The 24,302-nt window shown below is 45.2% G+C and overlaps 1 protein-coding gene across 2 annotated transcripts in view; it reads right to left on the bottom strand.

Moving 5' to 3' along the window:
- Nucleotides 1–24,091, bottom strand: part of EHF (ETS homologous factor) — a 43,496-nt gene extending 19,405 nt beyond the window's left edge. The window contains exons 1-2 of one of the 2 annotated variants that reach the window (XM_069553665.1): nucleotides 23,853–24,091; nucleotides 2,425–2,524 (exon numbers count right to left, since the gene is read on the bottom strand). In XM_069553665.1, the coding sequence (XP_069409766.1) occupies nucleotides 2,425–2,521 (97 nt within the window). In that variant the 5' untranslated portion in view covers nucleotides 2,522–2,524; nucleotides 23,853–24,091. The remainder of the gene's footprint in view (nucleotides 1–2,424; nucleotides 2,525–23,852) is intronic. The other variant, XM_069553666.1, reaches the window with a different exon arrangement.
- Nucleotides 24,092–24,302: the final 211 nt, after the last annotated feature.

The raw sequence follows: 24,302 nt of genomic DNA, 5'->3' as shown, positions 1-24,302 counted from the left end.
GAAAGAGCCAGCTTCTGTTGTCATGTGACCAGGCTGAGAGCTCTTACAATCCCTTCTAAAGCAGGGACCAAGGAAGGGAGCACTCTCTTGGAAGAGGTGAGGGGTAGGAACAAGGGGGAGACCCTATTATAGCCCACCAAGCTGAAGAAGGGGAAATCTAACTGAGCATGACACACAGATATTCCCACCAACTCAAGGATGGACCAATAAAGGAAAATGTAGTGCAAGAAAATGGTCCCTAACTTTTTCTTCAAGGTCCTGCTAGATCTATACTTCTCTAAACTCTAAAGCAATTATGAATCACCAGGGAATGTTGTTCAAATGCAGATTCTGATTCCATAGACTTGGGATGAGGCCTGAGATTCTGCATTCCTGGTGAGTGTCCCAGGAATGGGGATGATGATGATGTTTGTCAGTGGACACAGTTTGCGTGGCAAAGAGATACAGAGCTTCAAAAGGTCTGATCCCCAAAATACCCACAGCCTGGCCCTCAACACTCCCAGAGGAGAAGCTCAAGGGGGAATGCTTCCAACCCACTCCTGTTTTTGCTCACCCTCTTGGACTTCATCCACTGCTCCCAGACTTAAGGATTGCTAAGAACAGGGAGTCAAGATCACGTGGGCACAAAGGTGCTGTCCTGGGTCATACCTGCTGCTCACATTAGGTGCCTTACTCCTCATACCTCATAACCACACAAAAGTAGGCCTGAACCCTCAGCTGGGGTCCTAAAGGCAAAGCCAACAGTGAAGGGGGAAGGGATAAGGATTGGGAGAATCTAGTCCCCAAATTTAATTACATAGAAATATTCCCAAATATACTAACACACTGAGCCTAAACGGGATGTCTCTCATTCCTCCCACTTTTTTTGGTGTCTCACCAACCAATACAGTTGTTGAAGGGTGGGCTATATTTTTTGAAGCTCCCCCAAGTCTCTGTTCTTTTATTTTGAAATTAATTGTTTTGCTAACTGTGCAACTCTGAGTTTGCAAACAAGAGACAACAACTCTCAGTAACCCCACACCAGGCCTACAGTACATTCTTCTTTCAATGTCACATGATTCAGATGAGAGGAGGGTTCCTGATAGTGCAGCCTATTAGAACTTGGCAGAACCAGAGAAATTTTGTCTGAAGTTGAACAGGGCAGACTCCCCACTAGCCTGCAGAAGTTTGGGGAAAAGCATTGAAAAGCCTATGAGTTCAGCTTCTCTCTGGCATTCAACTGGTCTCCCCAGTCCCATCATTCAAGACCAGGAGCTTCTGGAAGTGAGAATGTAACAGTGATGAGTGGATTCTACTCCCTGCACAGCAAACAAGAGGAATGCTGCCATAATGGAGGGTCTAAGGGCTTGGGATGCAAAAGACTTTCCAGCCTGAAGAGCTTTTCCCTGTTTAGAATTATCCTTCAAGGTCCCCACAGGGAAGCTCATGCCCAGAAAAGACAGCAGTTCAGGAGGACGGGTGATCAAATAAGAGAAGGTCTCCCCTTTCTGTTTTCCATGCTGTGTGGCTGGGGATTCCAAGTTGAAAGGTGGAGCTGCCCAGGAATCGGCTGCTTCTTGGAGAATGCAACCTTCCACTGGCATCCCACTTCTGCCTTCCAGACATTGTTCGTCAAGAGCCACTTCCCTGTTCTTCAAGGGAAGCAAGAGCAGCAGAGTCTCTAGGGAGGAAATTAGTAGCAGGCAGAGGGTGAGAGAAGGCCCAGACCCCCTTACACCTGCTGCGGTCCGGTGCATAGGAGGTTGCCCCAGCTGACTGCCTTCACAACAAGGTGCACGGCTCTGATTAGCAACCACTGTATTCAGCCTGGCTTCTACAGTAAGCCAGGGCTGGATCCACCCTCTGTAGGCCCCAGACTAAGCCCTCCCTCTTCTAATCCACCAGTCTTAGATTAAAGCACCACAGGCAGGCGCATGGTCTCCTGACAAATCTACCCACCCTTTATAGAGGGAAGTCACTGGAGAATGAAACTGAAGGCTCTCTCTTCTCCTTAACGTCCATGCTTCCACGTCACACACACACACACACACACACACACACACACACACACACACACGCACGCACAGAGTTTTCTTTCCTATCCCATCTTCATATCCCAGCCAACACTATTAAAATGGCCTTACTTCGGGGTATCTCTTCTCTCACCCTCTCTGTCAGCTTGCCAACCTGGAACTTTGAATATTGAGAGGAAACCACAGACTATCTCGAGTGGGCTTCTGGCTGGGGCTCCAGGGACCTGTGGGGATCTCCTGCTTAAAGAGTTTTCTCCAGTCCCCCTGGCCCCCGCATCCCCTGTATTTCCCACAGGCCTCCTGGCTCCCAGACCCCCTGTAAGCTTCATGAAGTTGGGGAATAAAGTCTAATCAGAGCAAAAGAAGAAGCTGGAAGAAGCTGCATGGGGAGGGACATATGCAGCCCCCTTACCATTGCACGTGGAGTAGCTGTCTGTCCAGGCTGGCTGCTGGTGGAGAAGATTGTTGCTGGGGTTGAGATTCATTACACCACTTCCTTCCAGAATCATGATCTGTAAGGGGATCAAAAAGGCCGTTCCGTCAGTGCCTCTGGGACAAATGTCATTTCAGAGTATGGATCATAGAGCAAATTTAGGAAGGAAGAAAGAACGTGTCCTCCCGACCACTGCCTGCCAAGCATGTTGCCACAGCCCTTTCAGTAAAAGCAAAACTGACTGGCAATTAAAAATTTCCAGGTTCAGTTTTCATATGCATGAGGCAAGTTTTTACAGCCACCCATTCATAAATGAATAATCTCTGATCGGGAATGAAACAGGAGGAAAATGTAATACCTGCTCACCGGGTGAGTCTGGCTAGCAGCCAACTTTTTCTTTTTTTCTACAAAAGTGAAAATATCAGAGAGATTTTGTTTAAGGTGGAATTGCCATTCGGTAAAATCCCAAATGGCTAGCAGAACAGACCCAGCACCTGTGTGGGAACCCTGACTTGAAATCAGACATGTACGGGTTCTGACACACCTGAGCAGCCCGCCCCTCAGCATCCAGTAAATTTCCTCAGTGAGGATATCTGCCAAGAGATGGGCTGGTCTCAGGGGATCTCAGCCATATTTGACCTAAAGCTTTTCAAGCACTTAGTTAGCTCTGTGATAACGTTATAAATCAACTGGTTTCTCCAATAAGACACTGACGCTTCCTTCTTGGTAAAAATTTTATCCTCACATTCCCTTTCCTTTTAGTTATCACCATTCAGTCACTCAGTCAATATCTGACTCTTTGCAATACCATAGACTGCAGCACACCAGGCCTCCCTGTCCTTCACCATCTCCTGGAGTTTGCTCAAACTCATGTCCGTTGAGTCAATGATGCCATCCACCTGGAGGATACTGCAGGCTTCACAGTGTACCTGAATGGGACTTTCTCAGTATGAGGCTCATTTTCTCAGTAAAGGATCAAGGAGAAGAGCCTTTCTTCCATGAGCCTGTTTTTGGATTTTTTTGAACTGTATGAAAATTTTATGCTTTAGAAATATTCACCTCGGTCCTCCAGCACTTACAATGTTCTTACCCTCATGCCAGACTCAAAGCCTCAGAAGTGCGTTCAATCATTTTAAGGATGAACAGTCTGTTTCCAGAAGGTGACTGAGCCTTACCTGGGACCTCTAAGGGTAACCTGCTCCTTCTAAATGTTGGAGTGGGGAGAAGCCAGAATTACAGTAGAAGATCATGGAAAATTCTCTGCCTGTTTGGGTGAAAACTTGCATCTTCATGTGTCACCAACATCCCCAGGATGGAAATTGCCCAACCAGAGCCATTCCACTCCCTCAAAACCCCTTCCTCTAATTTAACTACTGCTCCTTTGGGTCAATGTAGGGCTTAAGAGGGGAGAAAAGGGGGTCTGGAAAAGACATAAAAATTCATTCATGTATTCATTCTTTCAACAGATATTTATTAGCCTTGCAATGGGTTGGGCACAGTTCTAGGAACAGGGAGTAGAGCAGTGATTAAGGGTTGAATTAGGCTAAACAGAAACATTTATGATGATCGTTAACATCATCATCCTGGTTGTTTGGCAAATAATTAGGCCTGAATCCAGCCTAAGTAGAAGGTAGGAGAAGGCAAGATGGGGTGGCAATGATGAGCTCTGTAACAGCCCACAGGGAGGGGAGGTAGCAGAGCTGAGGTGTATGCGGTGGTGCCATAGAGATGAGTTTTGACATCAGAAAGAGCTGGAGTTTATCCCAAGTTCCACCACTTAATACCAGCTAAGTTCTTAGCTGGTTTGTACTAAGTCAAACAAGTTATTAGCCTCTCTGAACCCCAGTTTCCTTGTATGTAAAATACAGGCCATTGTAGCCACCGTATGTATTGGTTGGGACTTAAGTGAGTCTCCATACCTCGAGCACTTGGCACCAAATAGGACATAACTGCATAGCAGGTATGTTATGATGAGGAGGCATTCTATGCCTATCAACAACCTGAACCAGAAGCAACAGTGGGCCTCAGTTTCCCCGGGCAGAAATTGAAGGGCTAGTAAATTCCTTTTGAAGTTCATTTCCAGAAATGTCTTGGATTCTCACTCTCAGAGAAAACCAACCCAAGTCAAACTTTCTTTTCTTTTCCCATTGAGCTTTCTAAAGCAATTGCCCTAAGCTAAGAAATCAGATGGGGGGACTTGAAGGCAAAAGAAAGCTTCCAGGTCCCCAGAGGGGTGGCTGGGAGAGGGAGAGGGCATGGCACCAAGCTCCTGTTTGCTCAAGGCTAGGCTTGTTCCTTGCCAGCATTTGCTCAACTACAAGCAGTAGAAAGGTTACTGTTTAACCCTGAAAGGGCTGAAGCTCAGAGCCCAGTCCATGTGCCCTCCAGGCTGGGGGTGGAGGTGGGGTGTGCAGGGGAGGCTTCCCTGAAATTCTTTCGCAAGGGCTGTTTCAAAGTGGCTATTTCAGTGGAAGTCAGATCTGCTGGGGCCAACTATGACCCACTTCCTCAGCCGGCTGGCACAGGGCTTCTCTTTACCAATTCCCCAAAATCTAGAAGGCAGAGTTGGCTGAGGACCGAGCACCCATCTTCGGAGTTGGGGAGAGGTGGGCTCAGATCCTAGTTCGCCTGCTCCCGGTGGGTGACCTTGAAACAAGTTCAAGTCTATCTGACCTGAATCTTTCTGATCCTCACTTTCCCCACTTGTAAAATGGGAACAACCCAAACTCAAAGGGCTGTGGGCATCAAATGAGCTTGTGCGCACAGAGAGCTCAGCGGGTACTAAGAATTCAATAAATTTTGCAGGAACACATGGGCCAGACTTCCTCTTATGACTAAATGCCCCACAAGCCCCTCTCCTCCAGGCGGACATCATTTCTCACCATGAGGCATCCAGAACTACTCTCAGCCAGAGAGAAGTACTGAGGATTACAAGGTCACAGCTGCCCCATTGCCATCTGGGCCCCCAGGAGGCTGAGCACACTCCCTGCTGGCACCCCCTTTCCAAGGGAAAGCAGCCAGCACAATGAGGGGCCCTTTTTTACAGGGCCCAGTAAATGGTTAGCACCCATAAAAGAGTTTATGTGGCTTATTCCTTAGTGAGTCAGAGTTCACTGAGCTCACCCAGGCTGCTGAGGAGAGAAGGTCGGTGTTCTCAACCCAGCTTGGAGCGACAGGGACCATGCCCTCAGGGTGGGCACTGAAGGCCCCTGGGGCCAGCACGGCTGAAGGCCTTTTACCAAGTTCTAACCCCTTGGAGACCCAGCTTTTCAAGTGTGAAATAAGGACATGTGCCCCCCAACAGCCTCACAAGATTGTTGAGAAGATCAAATGAGATAATAGATAAAAAATCTGCCTTGAAAATGGTAAAAAAAAAAAAAAGAAAGAAAGAAAAAGCATTATTATTATAACCAACTCACCCACACTCCCATATACAAATGTAGACTTTCCATGTTACATGGTGATTACCTTCTGCTGTGCTTAGTTGCTCAGTCGTGTGTCCAACCTTTTGTGACCCGTGGACTGTAGCCTGCCAGGCTCCTCTGTCCATGGGATCCAGGTAAGAATACTGGAGTGGGTTGTCATGCTCTCCTCCAGGGGATCTTCCCAACCCAGGGATCAAAGCCAGGTCTCCCACAGTTCAGGTGGATCCTTTACTGTCTGAGCCACCAGGGAACCCTGAGAATACTGGGGTGGGTAGCCTATCCCTTCTCCAGGGGAACTTCCTGACTGACCCAGGAATTGAACTGGGTTCTCCTGCATCACAGGCAGATTCTTTACCAGCTGAGCTACCAGGGAAGCCCAGGTGATTATCTGATGGAGTATGAAAAGCAATCCTTTTAATTTAGAAGTATTTAATGCTTCTCGTTAATCTTTTTACTTTACCTTCAGCATAACTTTTCTTATTTTCTTTAAAAAAAGTATCAATTATGGGAAGTTGAGACTTCGGAGACTTTGAGGGCTGGGTTGGAACCCAGACTCCCCATCTTTGTCTTTGAGCTATGTGACCTTGAGTGTGTTACTCCTTCTGAGCTCAACATCTTTACTGATTCCAAAGAGGGAGTCAGGGAACAGTGGATGTCTTCCAAGCTTAAGGGCTATTTGAAAGGATAAGTAATGCTATGAAGTTAAAGGTCCCTGGGCTTCCCTGGTGGCTCAGATGGTATAGAATCCACCTGCAATGCAGGAGACCCGGGTTCATTCCCTGGGTCGGGAAGATCCAAGATTGGAAGCAGTAAATTCAGAGCCTAAGGAAAAACAGTTCCACCCTTTGAGCTAAAAGCAAGCTGGAGAAGGATCCACTTCACCTCATTTCCAGCTAGAGAGAGAATTCTAGGGTGAAAAGCAGGGTTTCTCAGCCTTGGCGTGACTGGCATTTTGGTCCAGGATGGTACAGGTTGGGAGGGCTATCTTGTACACTACAGGATGCCCAGCTGTATCTCTAGCCTCTTCCCACTAGACTCTAGCAGCACTCATGCACCAACCCTGGAAGAAAAGCCCCAGAGCCAGATCACACCTAGCCATGAGCACCAGTCAAATCAGAGCCCATGGAAACAACAGCTCAGATTTTGTTCTTGCGGGGGGGGGGGGGGGGGGGGGGACTTTGGACTAGCCTTTCTGAGCTGCTATATCCTCTCTTGGGAAACTGCCACCTAGGCTTGCTGGAGGACTGAAGGAGATTCAGGACTATGGGGCCCCAGGCACAATGCCTCATCATACCCATACCTGGTAAGTGCCTCCTAGGTGGAAGTTTATGAAAACTCACCGAGTATTGGACCCCCCTTTGTCTAGTCTCACATAGTATGTATTCTGGGAACACAGCATAAATTGTTACTTGGGGTACTGAAAAATGCACATCACAGAAAAGAAAAAAGTAAATTTTAATTCAAACCGAAAGATTGAAATGCACTGAGATATACAAGATTTTTCCATCTGCATTCTTTTCACTGATTCCTCCACATTCGCCCAAGATGTCACCCTTTGCACCACAATTCTAAGACTGACGCTTTGGATGACAGAAGTCTGCTCTTTATTTCTAGAGGAGGAACCATGGGTGGGATCCAATAAATTACAGCAGATGGTCCCTCATGCCAGCCTTCCAGTCAGACACTCTTCTATCCTAGGGAGCAACTCCCTGGGCCACTAGGGTTTGGCCAATCCAAACTCAGTTTGGCAGAGAGGCAGCACTGTGCTCTGCTGGGGTGGCCAGAATCACTCTTTATTCCCCACTTGGTTAAGGGGCCCCTTGGGATTAAACACAAGCACCCGCAGTACCCCCAGCTGCTACAGACTCAGACTACTTCTGAGCCACTCGCATATAGAGATGACCCACCACGTCTGTACCCACCCCACCAGACCTTCATCAAGAGTGGATTCCCTTCCAGCACCAGCTTGACCAGCATGCACAGGGAAGACCAATGGATCAGGGAGGGGGCCAGCAGAATGCCTAGCCTGACCCTAAAGTTTAAGAGTCTCACGTTTTAACTGTTGCTCAGCAGCTCAATTGGGAGTGGGTGAGACTAGTGGCAGAGACAGAATCTCACTAACATCTGGGTTGAAAGGACATACTCAAGGTGTGAGGAGCTTCAAACCCAGCCCAATGTTGCCATGCTTCTGGAGGGCAGTTCTCATGGTGACTCAGATGGTGAGGATAGAAGTCTTGATTCTGCTCCTTGGCAGGCTGTGTTGACCCTGGGGAAGTACCATCCTGTTAAAGTTTCACTTTCCCCCATGATAAAAAGTGGGAGAAATGGAGTTGACGTGTGGATCAAATGAGAACGTTTGTAAAATTCTCACACAGTGTGTCAGAAAATGTTAGCTGTCACTGTGGGGTCTGCCCAGAAGCTTCTCTCTGAACTGTGTTGGTTGGCCTGGGCAATATTCTTAGGGTTGAGGTAGACTCTTCAGAGGCAGGATGGTGCAATGGTGGGAAGCACCAGGCTGTGCAGTCAAATGGCCATGGTTCAATACCTGGTTTTGCCAACTGACTAATCACTTGGACAAGTGACTCAACTTCTTTGGGTCTCAGTTTCCTCGTTGATAGAATGGGGATGATATGAAAACAGTTGTTGAAAGACAAAATGGATACCAGTAGAATGCTTGGTACATATTACATGTATCACAATATACGTATTAAGTACTTGGTGAATACAAGCTAATTGGTGTTAGTCGCTCAGTCGTATCTGACTCTTTGCAACCCTGTGGACTGTAGCCCACCAGGCTCCTCTGTCCATGGAATTCTCCAGGCAAGAATACTGGAACGGATTGCCATTCCTTTCTCCAGGGGATCTCCCCAACCCAGGGATTGAACCCAGGTCTCCTGAATTGCAGGCAGATTCTTGACCATCTGAGCCACCAGGGAAGTCCCTAATTATTATTATCTTTTATTTGTTGTGTTGTGACTTATTATTTCATTGAGTCTCCAAGGTGGAAATTGAGGGTTAAGTTCATTTCAAGCAAGGCTTCTAACTTCTACAGTCTACATCATGTTCAGCAGTCCCAGTGAGCTGGCACACTCTAGCCTAGGGCTGGACTCGGGCTCCCCAGCCCCATCCTGCTCTGCTGGGTGACACACCATTAGGCTGGGTGATGGACAGCATCTCTGAGCCCCTGCTCACAGAAGCCGTGCTCTGCCCCTCCGCCCGCTTCCTGCTCCCCTTCGTGCCACCAGACACACACTGCCTGAGGCTGCCAGCAGCAGTGGGAGGGCACACTTCTGCAGGCCCTGGGTTACCGCCCCAGCATTTTGCTCCCACACACCATGGCTGGTTTGCAGGTGCACAGGAGAGCAGCTCATCTCAGATGGGAGCTCCTGGCGGAAGACGGCCTGTGGGTCTCTATCCTACAGGGTCCCTTAGCACCTGAATTGCTCAATTACTAGAAGAAAGGGGTCTGGGATTTGACCTCTTAAGGACAGAAAAGTGAGCAGAAGGAGATTCCCTTGGAACTTTGGCAAAGGACCAGAGCCAGGTCTTCTGGAGCCCAGGAGGCTCTGCCCAGCCTTGGGACTCCTAACAAGGCCAAGCCCTGCTCCACTGGTCTCTCTTAAACACACAGAGAGGACCCGCCAGCATAGACAAACACAGTCCAGCTTGGGCTCGCTCATCTAGAGCAAGGTGTGTCTTTTGCTCTGTGGTGGGGCTACTGAGACCTAAGACCAAGTGCTGTACTGCTACTACTAATAGTAGCTATATACTATAGTAGCTAGGGCTTATTGAACATTTAAATGGGCTGCCTATTTTCTCATAGTTTTAAATCCATTATCTCAGTCAATACTCACAATTGCTCTGTAAGGCATTATGCCATTTAGCAGATGGTTCATCTGTGGCTCCAAGAGGTTGTGTCACTTGTTCAAGCTCACACAGTTTTGAAAGAACTGAAACTAGCAGAAAATTCAAACTCTGTCTAGCAACAAACCCTGGGCACTTTCTGCTGAGCTGGGTGTGCTTTGCCAAAGAAGAAAGATGCCCTCAGCTCATCCTCAGCCCCAGCCCCATCCTACACACCGTCACAGCATTCTCCCTGTGCCACCTGGGGTCTCACACCTTTACCAGGTTTCTCCTGGATTTCAAAGCTCTCTGCGTCCATTCAATCATGCAGGGACCCTGATTGAAACATGTTTCTTTTTTGCCAGAGCAACCTGAAGTCATCTCTCTTCTCAATATATTCAAGAATTCTTTTTAGAATGAAAGGGGAGAATTCCGTTATCACTTTTCCATACTTACAGTATACTCAGGTAGGAATATTTAGGGCCAGTTTTATCTGTGATACTTTTGGCCATTAAAATAGATTTATGTGTGCCAAGTTGCTTTAGTTGTGTCCAACTCTTTGCGATCCTATGGAGTATAGCCCGCCAGGCTCCTCTGTCCCTAGGATTCTCCAGGCAAGTATACTGGAGTGGGTTGCTGTGCCCTCCTCCAGGGGATCTTCCCCGATTGAGGGATCAAACCCAGGTACCATAAAAGGAGTATTTATGTATTCATGCAAATATATTAATCTATACATGTAAATACATGAATATATTTGCATACACATATGAATATTCCTTGCATGATTCAATAAAATGATTTTTAGTTTATATTTTAGAAATAAACCAGTTCACAATGCTTTGTGCTTCATCTGGATTAGAACTGAATTAGTTCAAAAAGTAGTGTTTTCTTCTGTTGGGAGGGTGAAGATACACCGGAAGCCACCAGGGCCACAGAGCAGATCATAAGCAGGGCTTCGCTTGCATTCCCTGCTCCCACCCCTCGGGGACCGAGAGTCAAAGCCACAGTCTGCCTTCTTCCCAGATCCTTGATTCATTCAACCACATCATCCCCAGACTGCCTCAGAATACTGTCTCATGTGGGTATTTTTACTCCTCAAGCCCAAGGAGCAATTAGGCACTTTAATCGCTTTTGCAATGACAGCACTATCCAGACCATTCTCAGTCCTTAATCAAAGTTACCAGCAGGTGAATTCACAGCATTTGCCCAAAGAATGTTGCAACAGCTTACTGACTTCCTGTTTCAATATGACTGTCATTTCAAGAGAACTACTCCCAGTGAGGAGAAAAGAAAATTCAAGTACATGTGAAATCTAACTGAATGTAACAAAGATGATAATTCATGTATTCCAAATGAATCAAAATATGAACCAAGCTTGGGGAATGTATTTGATCCTCTTAGGATTACATCGCAGGTAATTTCATACCCTCATAATGTGTTTCAAGACAGACATTTCATGTTCCCAGGGGCAGCATCGGAAGCACTATTCCTGGGCTTTCAAGCGTTTCCATGAGCAATGATGCCATAGTCGGAGCCCGAGAGTCGATTCATTATAGATACACTTTACTAACTATAAGCCAGTTGAAAATACACCTCTTATGCTGATTTCTATCAGTCTTAGTGACAGTTCAGACAAGAAACAGACACTGACCGGAGACAGGAACCAAAATTGATCTAAAAACAAGATTCCCTTACATGACCTCAGGGGCCTTTATCAATTGTGTTCAGCTATGGCAAACTAAAAATAGGGCAAGCTTCGAAACATGAATGTCACGGAGTCTTTTCAGACCTCAAGGGAAACTATGGTTCTCTCCTCCCCAGACTGCATACTCACACCAAGTTTTGCGCATATTTTGTGCAAAAGGCCCGCCAAAGACCATCCACTGACCCCTACAAATCTATTGACACCGTGGATCTTTAAATCAAAATCTCTGTTGCACTCATGTAGGATTGAAATGAAAAGAAACCTTGTAGCAGAGTCAGGGTCAGAAGAAGAAAGTCTACCCCGACCTCTGAGAGAAGCCCTGAGAGTTTTTATTCTTGCTCTTTCTTGACGTGAGTGCTGCACAGTTTTCCCACAGTGGCAGTAGGAAGGGCCTCCCCTCTCCCTCTCCATCAGCAGCAGAAGGAGGGACCATGCTGCACCCAGGACAGTCATTCTGGACCTCTGTTCAGCAATGTAGTAAAAAATTCACCGTATACCCCACCACCTTGAACCTCAGTATTTCTTTCCTGACCAATCCTTGATCTCTCTTCTAAAACACAGTAGCCATAAGCAACAGATAGCAAAAAATAAAACCAAAAACAAACAAACCAAAAAAAAACCCCGCCTACTTTTACAACAGAGGTCTCCATAGGTGTTTGGAAAGGCATAGGTATGGAAACTGGGAGATTACCTTTACAATGCTTATTTTCCTACTTGGCTGAAGAGGCCACACGATTGGTCTATGGGCCACTTGTATCATCAGCACCTAAGAAGAAGTTAAACTTGGAGTTTCCTGAGGTCCCACCTAGACCTGTGAATCAGAATCTATGCTTTTAAGACCCTACCTTCACCAATCCTTAAGCACCCTTGCCATTAAGAGCTTCTGGTTAAAGACTCATCTACTTGAGTTCTCTCAAGTTCCCAAAACAAGATAACGAACTCCAGCAGATATTGGCCCTAAAATAAACATCCACAAACACCAGGAAGTCCTCGTAAAGTCAGAGGCAATACATTTCAATCCGAAGAACTCAAGCTTCAGTTCGTCTGTGGAGATTCGCTCCCTGTCTTATTGCCTAACTTGAAGTAAAGCAGTTCCTAACATCCAATACCACCTTGTTCAATGCAACAGTGCTCAGCAACTTAACAAGTATGAGTCTGTGAAGGCCAAAGTCCTCAGAACACAGCATTTGTAGAGGATTTTTGTAATGATTATTTTCATCAAGGGGATTTCATAGCTGGCTGAGTCACACCTTATTCCATCCCACCCCCACCACAGCTCTTCCAAAGATTAACCACCCTACCAAAGAAACCTGGTATCTTAGCCTTCAATGGAGAGAAACAATCATCAAGAAATGTTTGCCCTGCTAGTATATTGATCCCTTCCAATTAATAGATATTCATTGACGAGCTACTAGATGTTGGCACTGTACTAGGTGCTGGGGGCATAACAGTGAAAAAAAACACAGAAGCTGCCCTGCTCAACTGGACTGTCCAGCAAGGGCACCACTTCTGAAAATGTTGTAATAGCTTTTTCCAAGGTCATCTGGCCTCATTGGCCATCTCCTGCTGGAGTTACAGTAGAACAAGAGCAGGGAGAGCCAGGTGACCTGCTTTGGCATTTGGAAATGACCAAGCTTGGAAAGAACTTCAGCTCCCTTAAAAAACAGGACTAGGGCAGGAATAAAGATGCTGATGTAGAGAAGAGACTTGTGGACACAGTGGAGGAAGGAGAGGATAGGACAAATTGAGAGAGTAGCGTTGACATATACATACACTACTGTGTGAAAAATAAACAGCTTTCGTGCTCTGTGACGACCTAGATGGGAGGGACAGGGGATTGGGAGGGAGGCTCAAGGGGGCGGGAATATATGTCTGCATATACCTGGTTCACTTCATTGTACAGCAGAAACCAACACAACATTGTAAAGCAATTATCCTCCAATTAAAAATAAATAAATTAATCAATTAAAAAGAAAAACCAGGACTGGTCCTCCTTTCTCCAACAACCCCAAACCCTTGCCTTCACAGGAAACCCTCACCAAGACCTGGAGTTGGCAGCCATGAGTTTCGCAAAGCAGCCTCAGCCAAAACCAATCTCCACGCAGGACAGAATAAAGCAGCTGGTTGTCTGGATGGCTGCATGTCTCTCCCTGAGACAATAGTGTGTTTATGTGTCAGAGGGTTAGGGGCAGGTTAACATAAAACCCACCGTAAACAGAGCTGTTAATTCAGTTGCTGGCAGGGGCTTCTGTTATCTTCTGAATACCTCCCAGAGGGTATAAGCCCTACTTTTTCATTTGAGTTGGCAGCAGAGTTATTTTTTTGCACCTGTTGCTCTACTCCAATAACAACGCAGTTAAGCATTGATTTGTTGGAAAATAAACAGAAAAAAGCAAAGAAAGGCATCTGCCCAAACAGCCTGAGCTGGTTTGACAGAGCGTTCATGCCAATTTGTTTTTCCCATAAAAACCAAAGAAAAACCTGCGCTTTCAGTTTAAATGCTATCCTCCCACTCCCTAAGAAGAAAAGGTGGTATCGAAGAGACCGGCCAGAGCTGGCAGGGCCCAGGAGCCAGAAGACATTGTACTTTTCCATTGGCTGGCTCCACGAGGGCACTAAGGAGTATCTGAGATCTGTAGAATGGCATGGCCAGCCTCCAGCCAGCCCAGGTTAAGATCCTGAGTCAGATTAACAAGGCCAGAGAAGGGGCTGCCACGGCATGGGCATAACCCAAACCACGCTCTTCCAAATGGTTCATTTCTGAAAGTCAGTAAGTTCGGGGAGTAGGTGTGGTCTCTGGGTTACCTCCCCAAGCAGAGACTCAGCGTGGCTCTCCCAAAGGCTTCTTTCATCCAGCCCTGGGCAATGAGCATAATTTGAAAACCCCCAGTCCCTGGACCATAGCTTTCCCAATGGGGAAAGGAGGTTAGCCATACCTACCTCCAAGGCAAGCTGTGTAGACTCACTCATGTCCTGCCAAGTGACCTGAGATCCCAGGTGTCCTGTCGAAAGGACCTAAGATGTTCACTGTATGATGCCCACATTAATTCAAGCATCACCGCGCTCTCATTTCCCAACAGTTTGTCAATACCACATGATGTGCTCAAGCCAGAAAGGGCTACAAAGAGCTAAACAAATCACTCAAATGGAGATCATGACAACACTAATTAAGCAGTGGCATCATCATCCAGCCTTCAACACACTCTGTCAGGTGAAGCCTCTTAATATCTCTTATTTAAGCCTTGAGCGGAAAACCTGGGATGTGCAGGCAATGCGTGATGTTCCTCAAGATTACCACCTCCCCGCAGCTTTCTCTCAGCCATTGGGCATTCATTATCACCAGACCATTGGCTTAATGCGGAGGGGAGGTCACAGCAGTGGGGGGAAGCCTCCGAAACGCCTCTTCTCAAGGAGCGTTAAGAACAGAGTGTTCTGACAGAAGAGGGATATGGCTGGCTGAGCATTCCCAAGCATTCTTGTCATGAGCAGGACAGGGAGGGGACTGCCTCAGAACCAAATTGGGCGGCCAGAAAAATAAAAGATTTAACAACACCCTCAGTTGACTGAAAAATAAATAAGACCCAGGACGCAGGAATGCGGGAAGGGTAGAGGGAGGTTAAGAGGATGGAATCGGAGCCAGGGAGGGTTGGGATGGACTGGGACAATGGATTTGACCAGGTCGAGATTAAAGTTTCTTCCCAGAGAAAGACTGAGATGCCCCAGTCAGGGAAAGATCAACAGCCGCCGATTTGGGATCTCACAGATGGTATAATTACAAAACAGCAGTCAAAATTATCCTGACGAGGATGACAGTTTATATTAATTGAGTGTTTATGATGTGTTAAGCATTGAACTAGGCTTTACAGGAATTGTCTCATTCACTCCTTGCAATAACCCCAGACGTGGATACTAATATCTCCATTTTCACAGAAAAGGAGGCACAGAGAACTTGAGTGACTTACTCAAAGACACAAAGCTAGTAAATGGTCGGATGTATTATAATAAATGTATTGGGGTGTAGGGGGAAAGTGCCATATAACTTTTTGTAGCTTTGAAAATGGACTCTTGTATTTCCAAAGACAAGGTGATTGTCTTTTAGGATTGCACACTTTTATTTTTGAAACTGAGCTCCTTTTAAGTGCAGCTGTATAATTTTTCCCCAAAATGTGAGCATGAAGCATACTAATCATCCTTGTGCCCTTAATTGAAAGTTATTTTAGTGTCCATCTGTGTGGATGCTACCGAAACACCCGTTCATGTCCACCCAAACCCATCTGTCAAAACTTCAGCCTGGCTTCCAGTTGAAAGCCCCAGATTGACTCAGCGATTGGGTTTGGCTGCTTAAAGTCACCTCAGACTTATTAGCCATGATAAAAGAGTGGTAATAATCACAAGGAAATTGAAACATTAAGGGGAAATTATGCCTCCTTTGGAAAAGCATCTGATGACTAAGCCAACACACACAGGTCCTGATGTCAGACCCACTGTGTCGTGGACGTCACTCCAATGAGGGGAGGGCTCTGGGAGCCTGCATTCCATCCCTCTGAGAAGTCTAGGAAAGTTTTCCCCGACCTCCGTCATACCCATGACCCTGCAAATGTTTGTAAAAACGTAGCCATAAAACAGACAAGACTTCACTAGACTCATTCCAGCATCATCTTTGCAACTTAAGAAACAAATAATACATGAATTTTCTCATACATTAGAGCAACTCCTCTTTAGAAGAAGTAGGGTTTTCTCTTTGTACAGACAATCATTAAACAACCATAGACAAGAAAGTCGTATTCCTTTCTAGAGCCTTGCTGCAAGACCTATAGACTCTAAGCATACCAGGTCTCATTTTCTCTTCCAGAACACACTTCATTCTGCTTCCTCTAGCTTCCTGACCTGTAGAGTAAGCCCTCTGGAAAATAACACATGAAAATACTCCTTAGCAAGGCAAGTGACTTCCAATCAGAAAGGTTTTCCCAGGGATCAAACTCCTTCCAGCTGATTATTCACGTATTCCTCCCCTTGCTTCAGTGGACATCTTTGACACTCAAAATGATCAAATCAAATAGCTAAGATCAGCTAGATGAGCATGATAAGGAGGAGCCGGGGTTCTCCCTGCAGCTTCCCAGCATCAGGAGTTGTCACACATTTGAATAATTTCATCATATCCAAGGGAGCCCAGCTACGTGACTGGCAGGACTCAGTGCAAAAGGAAAATCCAGAGCCCCTTGCCCCAAATGTGTTAAGAACTTCAAGACAGCAACAACAGAGTGTTAAACCAAGCACAGGTGCTTTCTAAGTGTTGGACCCTGCATGACTGAGGTGGCTGTATTACGCTGACCCCAGCAGTGTCTCAAGGCGTCAGTCCCCACTCTTGCCTTTATCTACACCGTTGCTCTATCATCATGGAAGGCAGGGAGACACTTTGCTGTCTAAAGCTCCTTAAGGAGTTAGGAGAGTCCAACAAAATATGACATGGAACATGCCTGTAATAGCACCTGGCCTATGGCAGCACTCAACAAAGGTTAGCTATTATTAGCATGATTATTATTGTTATTATCTTCATGATGCCAAGGTCCCTTGACAACTCCAAAGCTACCCATAGACAAGAACGATGGGTGGGAAGAAAACACACCCCACTCTGATAGGAACTATTTATTAGCTACTGCTGTTCATTTCATCAGTCGTGTGTGAGAGAATGCTATAAGTTAGGGGCTCTTAGCCTTCTCTTTATGCGGTGAACCCATCTTGCAGTCCACTGAGGATTATGGACTCCTCAAAATAACACTTTTGAAATGACAAAGTAAAATACTAAGATTAGAAAGGAAGTTTATATTGAAATAAAATTTTCAAAATACTTTTAGAAATAAATGTGCGATAACATAAAAATGTATGTGCTTCTTTGTTGTTCTTTAGTCACTCAGTCTTGTCTGACTCTTTGCAACCCGATGGACTGCAGCATTCCAGGCTTCCCTGTCCTTCACCGTCTCCCGGAGTTTGCTGAAACTCATGCCCATTGAGTCAATGATGCCGTGTGCTTCTTTATTCGTACATTAAATAAGAATAGCTAGTCCAGGTTCAATAACTTCCATGGTATCAAAGTAGTGATGAATATCAATATTTTAAGACATCTGTAACAAGTGCAATGTGATATAAAAATATCTGTAATTTCTCTGCGTGATAATCAGTTATAGCTGTTGCTACTGAGGAGTTTAGTGTGCCACACTCATACTGAAATTGAATTGAATTCACATTGAATATTGAATTTTAAATTACTGAAAATAAAAATTTTATTTGTTTTCACATCCAAGTCCACAAAGCCTCTGATTTCTCCCCATGGACACTAAGAGATCCTTGGATCCCAGGTTAGAAACCTTTCCTGTTTTTGTAGCAAGGACTGCTTGTTTAATTCAAAGAGCCTCTAGCTACCACTTCTACATGGCCAGAAGCCTCATTTGAACAATTTACAGGAGGTAGACCCCATAGTGCCTTGCCAAAATAAGTAGGAATTTTTTTCAAAGCCTCTAGAATATCCAGAGCAGTTAATGCCTTAGCTGCCCTGGTCAGTAAGTATCCGAGGACTCTCAAGAATTTAAGGGGTGGGCAACATACATAAAGTTGTGATTAGTCATGTGGACTGCCGGGAAGGAGATCAGTTTCTTCTGGAGGCCTATACATGCCAGGCATCAAGACAGGATAAAAAAAAAAACGTGCTATGTACCTATCCCAGGTCTTCCCTGAGGCTCTGGTGGGTGGTGGTTGCAGCCAGCTCAACACAAGGCTCCACCAAGAGATCCCCCTTCACATGGCTCATCCTGCCTCCCTGCTGCCCACCTTCCCCGCTGAAAACCCCGCTGCCTTTCTTCCCCAAAGTCACAGTGCAGAGCCAACGTCGATCATTTTGACAAACAAAATCCCAGAATTATCCAGACACTCCTTCTCAAGAGAGACTCACTGAAAACACCCAGGTTGAGGACTGATCCTCCGATTCCATTCCACAATTACTAATTGTTTACTCACAAGCATGGGTCCGGATGCTTTCAGATTCTTTGTCTAATTTAATCCTTATAACAGCCTGTGCAGATGTTATTACCCCCATTTTCCAGATGAGGAAACTTATATTCTGGAGCTTAGATAATTCACCCAGTGTCACTCAGCTGCTCGGTGACAGAGTCGAATGTGAACCCAGGTGTTCTGACTTTAACCTCGTGTTTTTTCTACCGCATTCCAACTGCTTCCAGGCAACAAAAACCCATAGCCTCCTGCCTTTTGAGATGCGCAAGCGGCCAAAGTCTACACTTCACCCATGTTCCTCAAGCCACAGCCTCTGGTCAAGGGAGTTAGAAAGGTAAGCTAGGTGTCTTCTGATTTTCTCAGTGGACATAATTGAGACAGAGGCTGAATTGAGGCCAAATCTAAAGTCCAGTTGTGAAGAGAACAAGTCTTGTCAGTAGTTACCATGGAGACAGGCTGAAATAATCTTCACCTTTCAGGCCCCACTTACCTCCTCCAATAGAATATATCAGTAGTCGTTAAGAGAGAATTTTTTTAAAGTTTCCTCAAAGGGACCCCCAAAAATCTCTTTGAGACAGTCATATGCTCCAAGCCCCATTGTCATATTTAGAAATAGAAGACTTCTTTCATATTCCAACAGAGATTTGATAGACTTTTGGAAGAAGTCTGCATCAGGTCAAGAAAGGGATGGCAGGTGAGCTAAAATTTCTCAAATCCACAATTGCACCAATAAAGGTCTAGCTCCAAAAGCCCTTTATGTGGTGTCTATGACATAGAGTGAGGGATATGTGGCCGAATAGGAACTTTTAAATTTGCCACAATCACGCCCATAAAGCCCTAGCCCCCAAGGCCGTTTGTGTGGTGACTATGATACAGAGTGAGGGGTATGTGGCTAAAAAGGAACTTTTAAATTCACCACAATCACAACATCAAAAAAAAAAGTGTGCATCTGGAGAAGGACCTACAAAAGTAAAAATAAGTAGTTATTATAATAATGAGGCAGTCTAATAGTCTAGTAATCAAAATATTATAGTAGGCCTTTTGGCTCCTTTTGATTTGGGACTTGGTTTTCATCAGAGGCACAGTATGAAGCATGTTTAAAATGCTGGTCATATTTAAAATAAATAAACAGATACCCTTAATAATAACAAAGATGCTGCTGAAAAAGGCCAGGAAGGAAACTCTCAGGGCCAAGGTGTTGGGGAAAATTGGAAGAGAATCCAATGAACCAGAACAAGGGGCTCAGCCCCGTAAAACAGCCCAAAGACAGAGTGTGGTTAGGTGCTAGTGAAATCAATTTTCAAAGGGGTATTTTACAGGGTATTTCTTTTTAAACAAGGCCAATTAAAGCCCTGGGAGCCTCTTTAAATGGGCCATCCTGCTTGACTCTATTACAAGCTCTGATTTTTCCAGACTCAGGCCAAGGGCCTCTGTAAAGACTGGAGTCTCTAGATGGGCTGCCCAGTGGCTGGGCCAGCCATGTTCCTCTTCTGATGACCCCTCAGGTCTTCCTCAATAGGAGGTGAGCCCACACCCAGCCAATCTACCCAGTAATTCATGGGCAATCAGTCAAGTGAGCTGACCAGCACCACACAATCTGAGTGGCTTCCATGGGGGCCTGAATATCCACTTTTCAGCCAGCTGCTTCGGGGTTTTACAGAAGAGGGCATTCGAGTGCCTACCCGGGTATGCCAGCGGCTTCCAGTGGTCACAAAACAGTCAGCTGCATCTGCTTCTATGCTCATGCTGACTTCGAATAAATGAGACAATTGATAAAGACGGGATATTGTCATGGGAACTGACCCCAGCACCCCTAGGAAAGTCTCCCAGTATCCAGTCTGCAGTACCTCAGCCAGGCATATCCCTGGGCCAAAGTTCTGAAGACCCCAAGGAAGCCATTTAAGACTTCCGACTGGTCTTCCTTCCTGTCTCATCCTTAGGAGGGCATCTCTCATCCCATTCTCAGCTTTCACAGCCTCAAGTTAAACCTGCTGACCTCTAGACGTAGCTAGCTTTCCCCAGTCACAAGATTCTGAGGACCGAAGTGTATCTTCAGGATGATCAGGTTTCAAAATGAGGGATCAAAAGCCCAGAGAGGTGGAGTATGCTGCTGTGGGCACATAGTTTTGCTGGGACTACAAAACCAGGTCTCCTGACTGCCAGTCCGGGACTGTCCTGCACCCTGCCTTGTCCACACCGTGCTCCTATCACTCGAAACATGAGTCTGGGATTCTTCAAGGAGAATTCGTAAAGACATTTTTTTTCCTTCTGAAGTCCAATAATTCTTTAATCGAATAACTCTGAGGGATCCATGAAAACTTCTACTTCTGCACATCTTAGCTTCCTGACGTCAAAACCACTTGGCTTGAATATATGTTCCATCTGAACATGACCCATTCTCCCTCACTGCATTCTATTTCCTGCACAGCTTAATAGCCTGGACCTCTAAAGCCCTGTCTGATTTAAATACACATAATAGTCACATATATCTAATAAGAGCACAATTGCTGCTCCTCAAAAGAAATCATATGATTTAAAATCCTATTATGAAAAATTAGATAAGAAAATATTAAACAAAGTTTATTATCTTCCCTGTCGCTTCAGTGATTGTGCAACAGATTTAAGAGAACCCACCAAGACAGGGCTGCCGTCCTGCCTCAGTCTTCAGACGACCATCCCCCGTGCATTGCCGGCGTGCCTCACCCCAGCTAAGAGCTCAGCATGGTTGGTTACCCAGTAACACAACCAGGGTGAGAAGCCAGGTCTCCAACACCAAAGCTGCATGGAGCCGAAGCCTCTCAACTGGGGCCTCTCCCACAACAGAAATGATTGTCACTTCAATTCTACCAGAGAGGGATCTTAACAAGAGAAATGGTCTGAAACGGCAGAAAAAGGTATCACCGAAAATCACGTTCCCACTTTGTATTTGATTCCTCCAAACCGTGGCATTGCTTCTCAAGTGTGTTAGCAGTTTCTACCACGGCGTTCTTGGTATCCACCCCACCCCATCTCCCAGAGGTCTTTGAAAATCCCATCTGTTCCAAAGGACTTAGGGAGGACTCTAACTGGAGGAAGCGAGGCAAAGACTGAATCACTTTTGAATGATTTGTGTAAACCTCTGCGACTGGGCTTGATGCTTGAACATTAAACAGGGTTCCTACACTGAGTTTTCAAAAAGCAAGATGGTCTAAAGAACACAATTCAGGGCTAACCTTAATTTAGGGGCGGGGAGTAGGTAGGGATGAGGAAGAAATATAACATTACAAGAATCCACAACACTAAATTCTACTTCCTAGAAGTGAACTTTGACCCATAGCACTCACATTCTGGCCTAGGACCTGATATGAGTTCCTTCCAGTTTCTGGTTAGTTAACTGAATGCAGTGGAGTAAATATTTTAGCCTCTCAGTTTCCATTTTGTCTCAGCCTTTGAAATCATCAAAAAGGTACTGAAAGAGGATCTGCATAAAGTTAGTAAATTAAAGGGAGCACAAATGTGGAATTGTGAGTGTGAACATAAGACTTCTCAGAGGTCCAGAAAGACCCAAGGCATTTCCATCTAAGGGCACTCATAGTATATTTATTTTTAAAAGGAAAAAAAAAAAATCAAAAGGGCATTGTTTGAATTTAACAAATAGATGCTTTTTCACTCAAAAGAAAAAATATAATTGAATTTGAGATTTGCCATATATAGGAGGCCTGGATCTAAGGCATCATACTCCCCACAATCACCCAAAAAATTTCCAAATAATGCCGCCATTTTGAACAGTAATGCAAGAGAACTGAAAGCACAGTTGCTCCCTCAAAGTTACTTTCTTCTAAAGTGCCTCTCGAAAATAGTTTGGAAATATGGAGGATTATCTCCATTATATTTATTATTTTTTCAAATATGATCACGCATTTTCAAATGACGTTCATTTCACGTTCCACTGTCTTTTAAAGTCTGTCCACATGAGCCATTAGTGATGGTGCAGAATAATGTAATCCTACCCGATTTCAGGTTATAAAAAGATGAATTTGATGAGTTATTTCATAGTCTCTGTACTCAAGTTCTCAAAAAGAAGATTAGATGGAGCCTTCTACAAAATCCAAATGCAGCTATTAAAGTCATTCTCCTTTTTTTAGAATTAAAGATTATTCACTTTTATAGGGCTACATAAAATCATTCTTAAAATCTCTTAAGAGCCTTTCCTGGTAGCATCCCTTACCCCTAAAATTCTTCCTAATAACACAACTTCATCTCTCCTGTTGGAAATCAACTCTTCCCTTGACTTCAGTGGAATTAGCACATGGCCACTCATGAGCCCCAACTATACCTTTATGCAGTGAAAAGCTCTATCTAAACACATCCTCACAACCATGCCTATAGAACAAACTCCTGAATTAGACCTTCCATTGAAAAGTTTTCCAGTCCAAACACTCACTCACTCTATCCCTGTTACTAAGGTCAGTGTGGTGAGACACCTATGAACTTAGGCCCAGAAGCTTACGCTTCATCTTAACAAGGTCATGCTCCCACAATCCCAGCAGTATGCTAAATCTTGGCAAAGACAGATGGTGAAAATGTCACTTTCCTGACTCGGCATTGTCATTACCAGCAAAAGGATGATCTCCCCACTGTTTCCAGTTCTATCCACATGGAGGCCAATACTTCTCCACTGAGACCAAACAAAATCAAAAGAACCCCTGTCTTAGAAGACATTTGGTGCTGCTGACTCACGTCTGCCTGTCTGGTCACAGTATCCCGTCTTGGAACAAAGGGCTGGTCTGTCTCCTTATGATATGGCAAAACTCTTTGCCAAAATTGCTTTTGTTTTCTGGACAGAGGTGTGCAATGCTCCCCCATACCCTTGCCTACCCACACTGCCTGAACACTTTTTCTAATTTGAATGCATACACCTTTGCCTGTTTCCAGCCATTTTCCAACACCAGAATATACTGAAGATGAATCTACCTTTCCCTACAAATAATGGAACAAGTCAGGAAAATCACCAACAGAAGACATCTCTAGAAAATAAGAATGTGTGTTCTGAGCCCCAACAGCAATTTAGCCAACCAGTTCATCACTGAGAAGAACCTGTTTTAAAGTCTGTGGACAGACTTTAAAAAGCTTTCAGAATTTCACAATTCAATCCAGGGAAATGGCTTTGTCACAGAAAGAGAGGGAAACTAGGGGACTTTTAAATTCAGTGATTGGAAGCCCAGACTCCACCAGGGAGTTCAGATAGCACTCAAAGTCAGCCTGACGCCCTCCAAAATCAAATCCTAAGACGACCCAGTGAGATGAACACAGCTGAGGCGTGTTCACTTCCTGCCAGCTGCCTCCGGGAGTCTCTTTTATTTTCCTCTGTCTGATTCAAGGCAGGTTTCTCTTTCCACTCAGGTATTTGAATTCCAGACTCCAAAGAAGTTTTAAAAATAAGGACTTACCTCATCTACCTAAAGATTCTGGGTGGGAAATCCAATAGCTGTGGCAAATGGAGGGAAGACTGCTAGAAGCACTCACGCCCAGCTTGTACGGGGACAGGGAACCAGGAGTGTTATCACGTCTGAGCCCTCATCAGAGTGAAGATCAATGCACATGACAATAATTTTAAATCATTTTGTAGGATGTTAAGCAATAAGCCACCAACCGGGAATTCCCTAAGTCACTTCCCCCTCTTCTGATTGGCTGCCGGGCCCTTTAAAAAAATAAAATAAAGGATTACAAACATTTGCTCATTTGCATTTGGCCAACTCACACGTTAGTGTTCAAACAAAACAGGTCTAACCAGGTTATGCCTGTGTCTCGAGAACAGACAACCTGTTAATGGATGAGGAATTGATTCGGTGGTGACTGTTCTTTTCAGCTTAGAGGCTGTTTCAGGTGAAAAACACCAG

The sequence above is a fragment of the Ovis canadensis genome, chromosome 15 (genome assembly GCF_042477335.2).
Source record: "Ovis canadensis isolate MfBH-ARS-UI-01 breed Bighorn chromosome 15, ARS-UI_OviCan_v2, whole genome shotgun sequence".
NCBI lineage: Eukaryota > Metazoa > Chordata > Mammalia > Artiodactyla > Bovidae > Ovis > Ovis canadensis.
The sequence above is the reverse complement of the archived record's forward strand: the minus strand, read 5'-3'. Positions and strand labels throughout refer to the sequence as shown.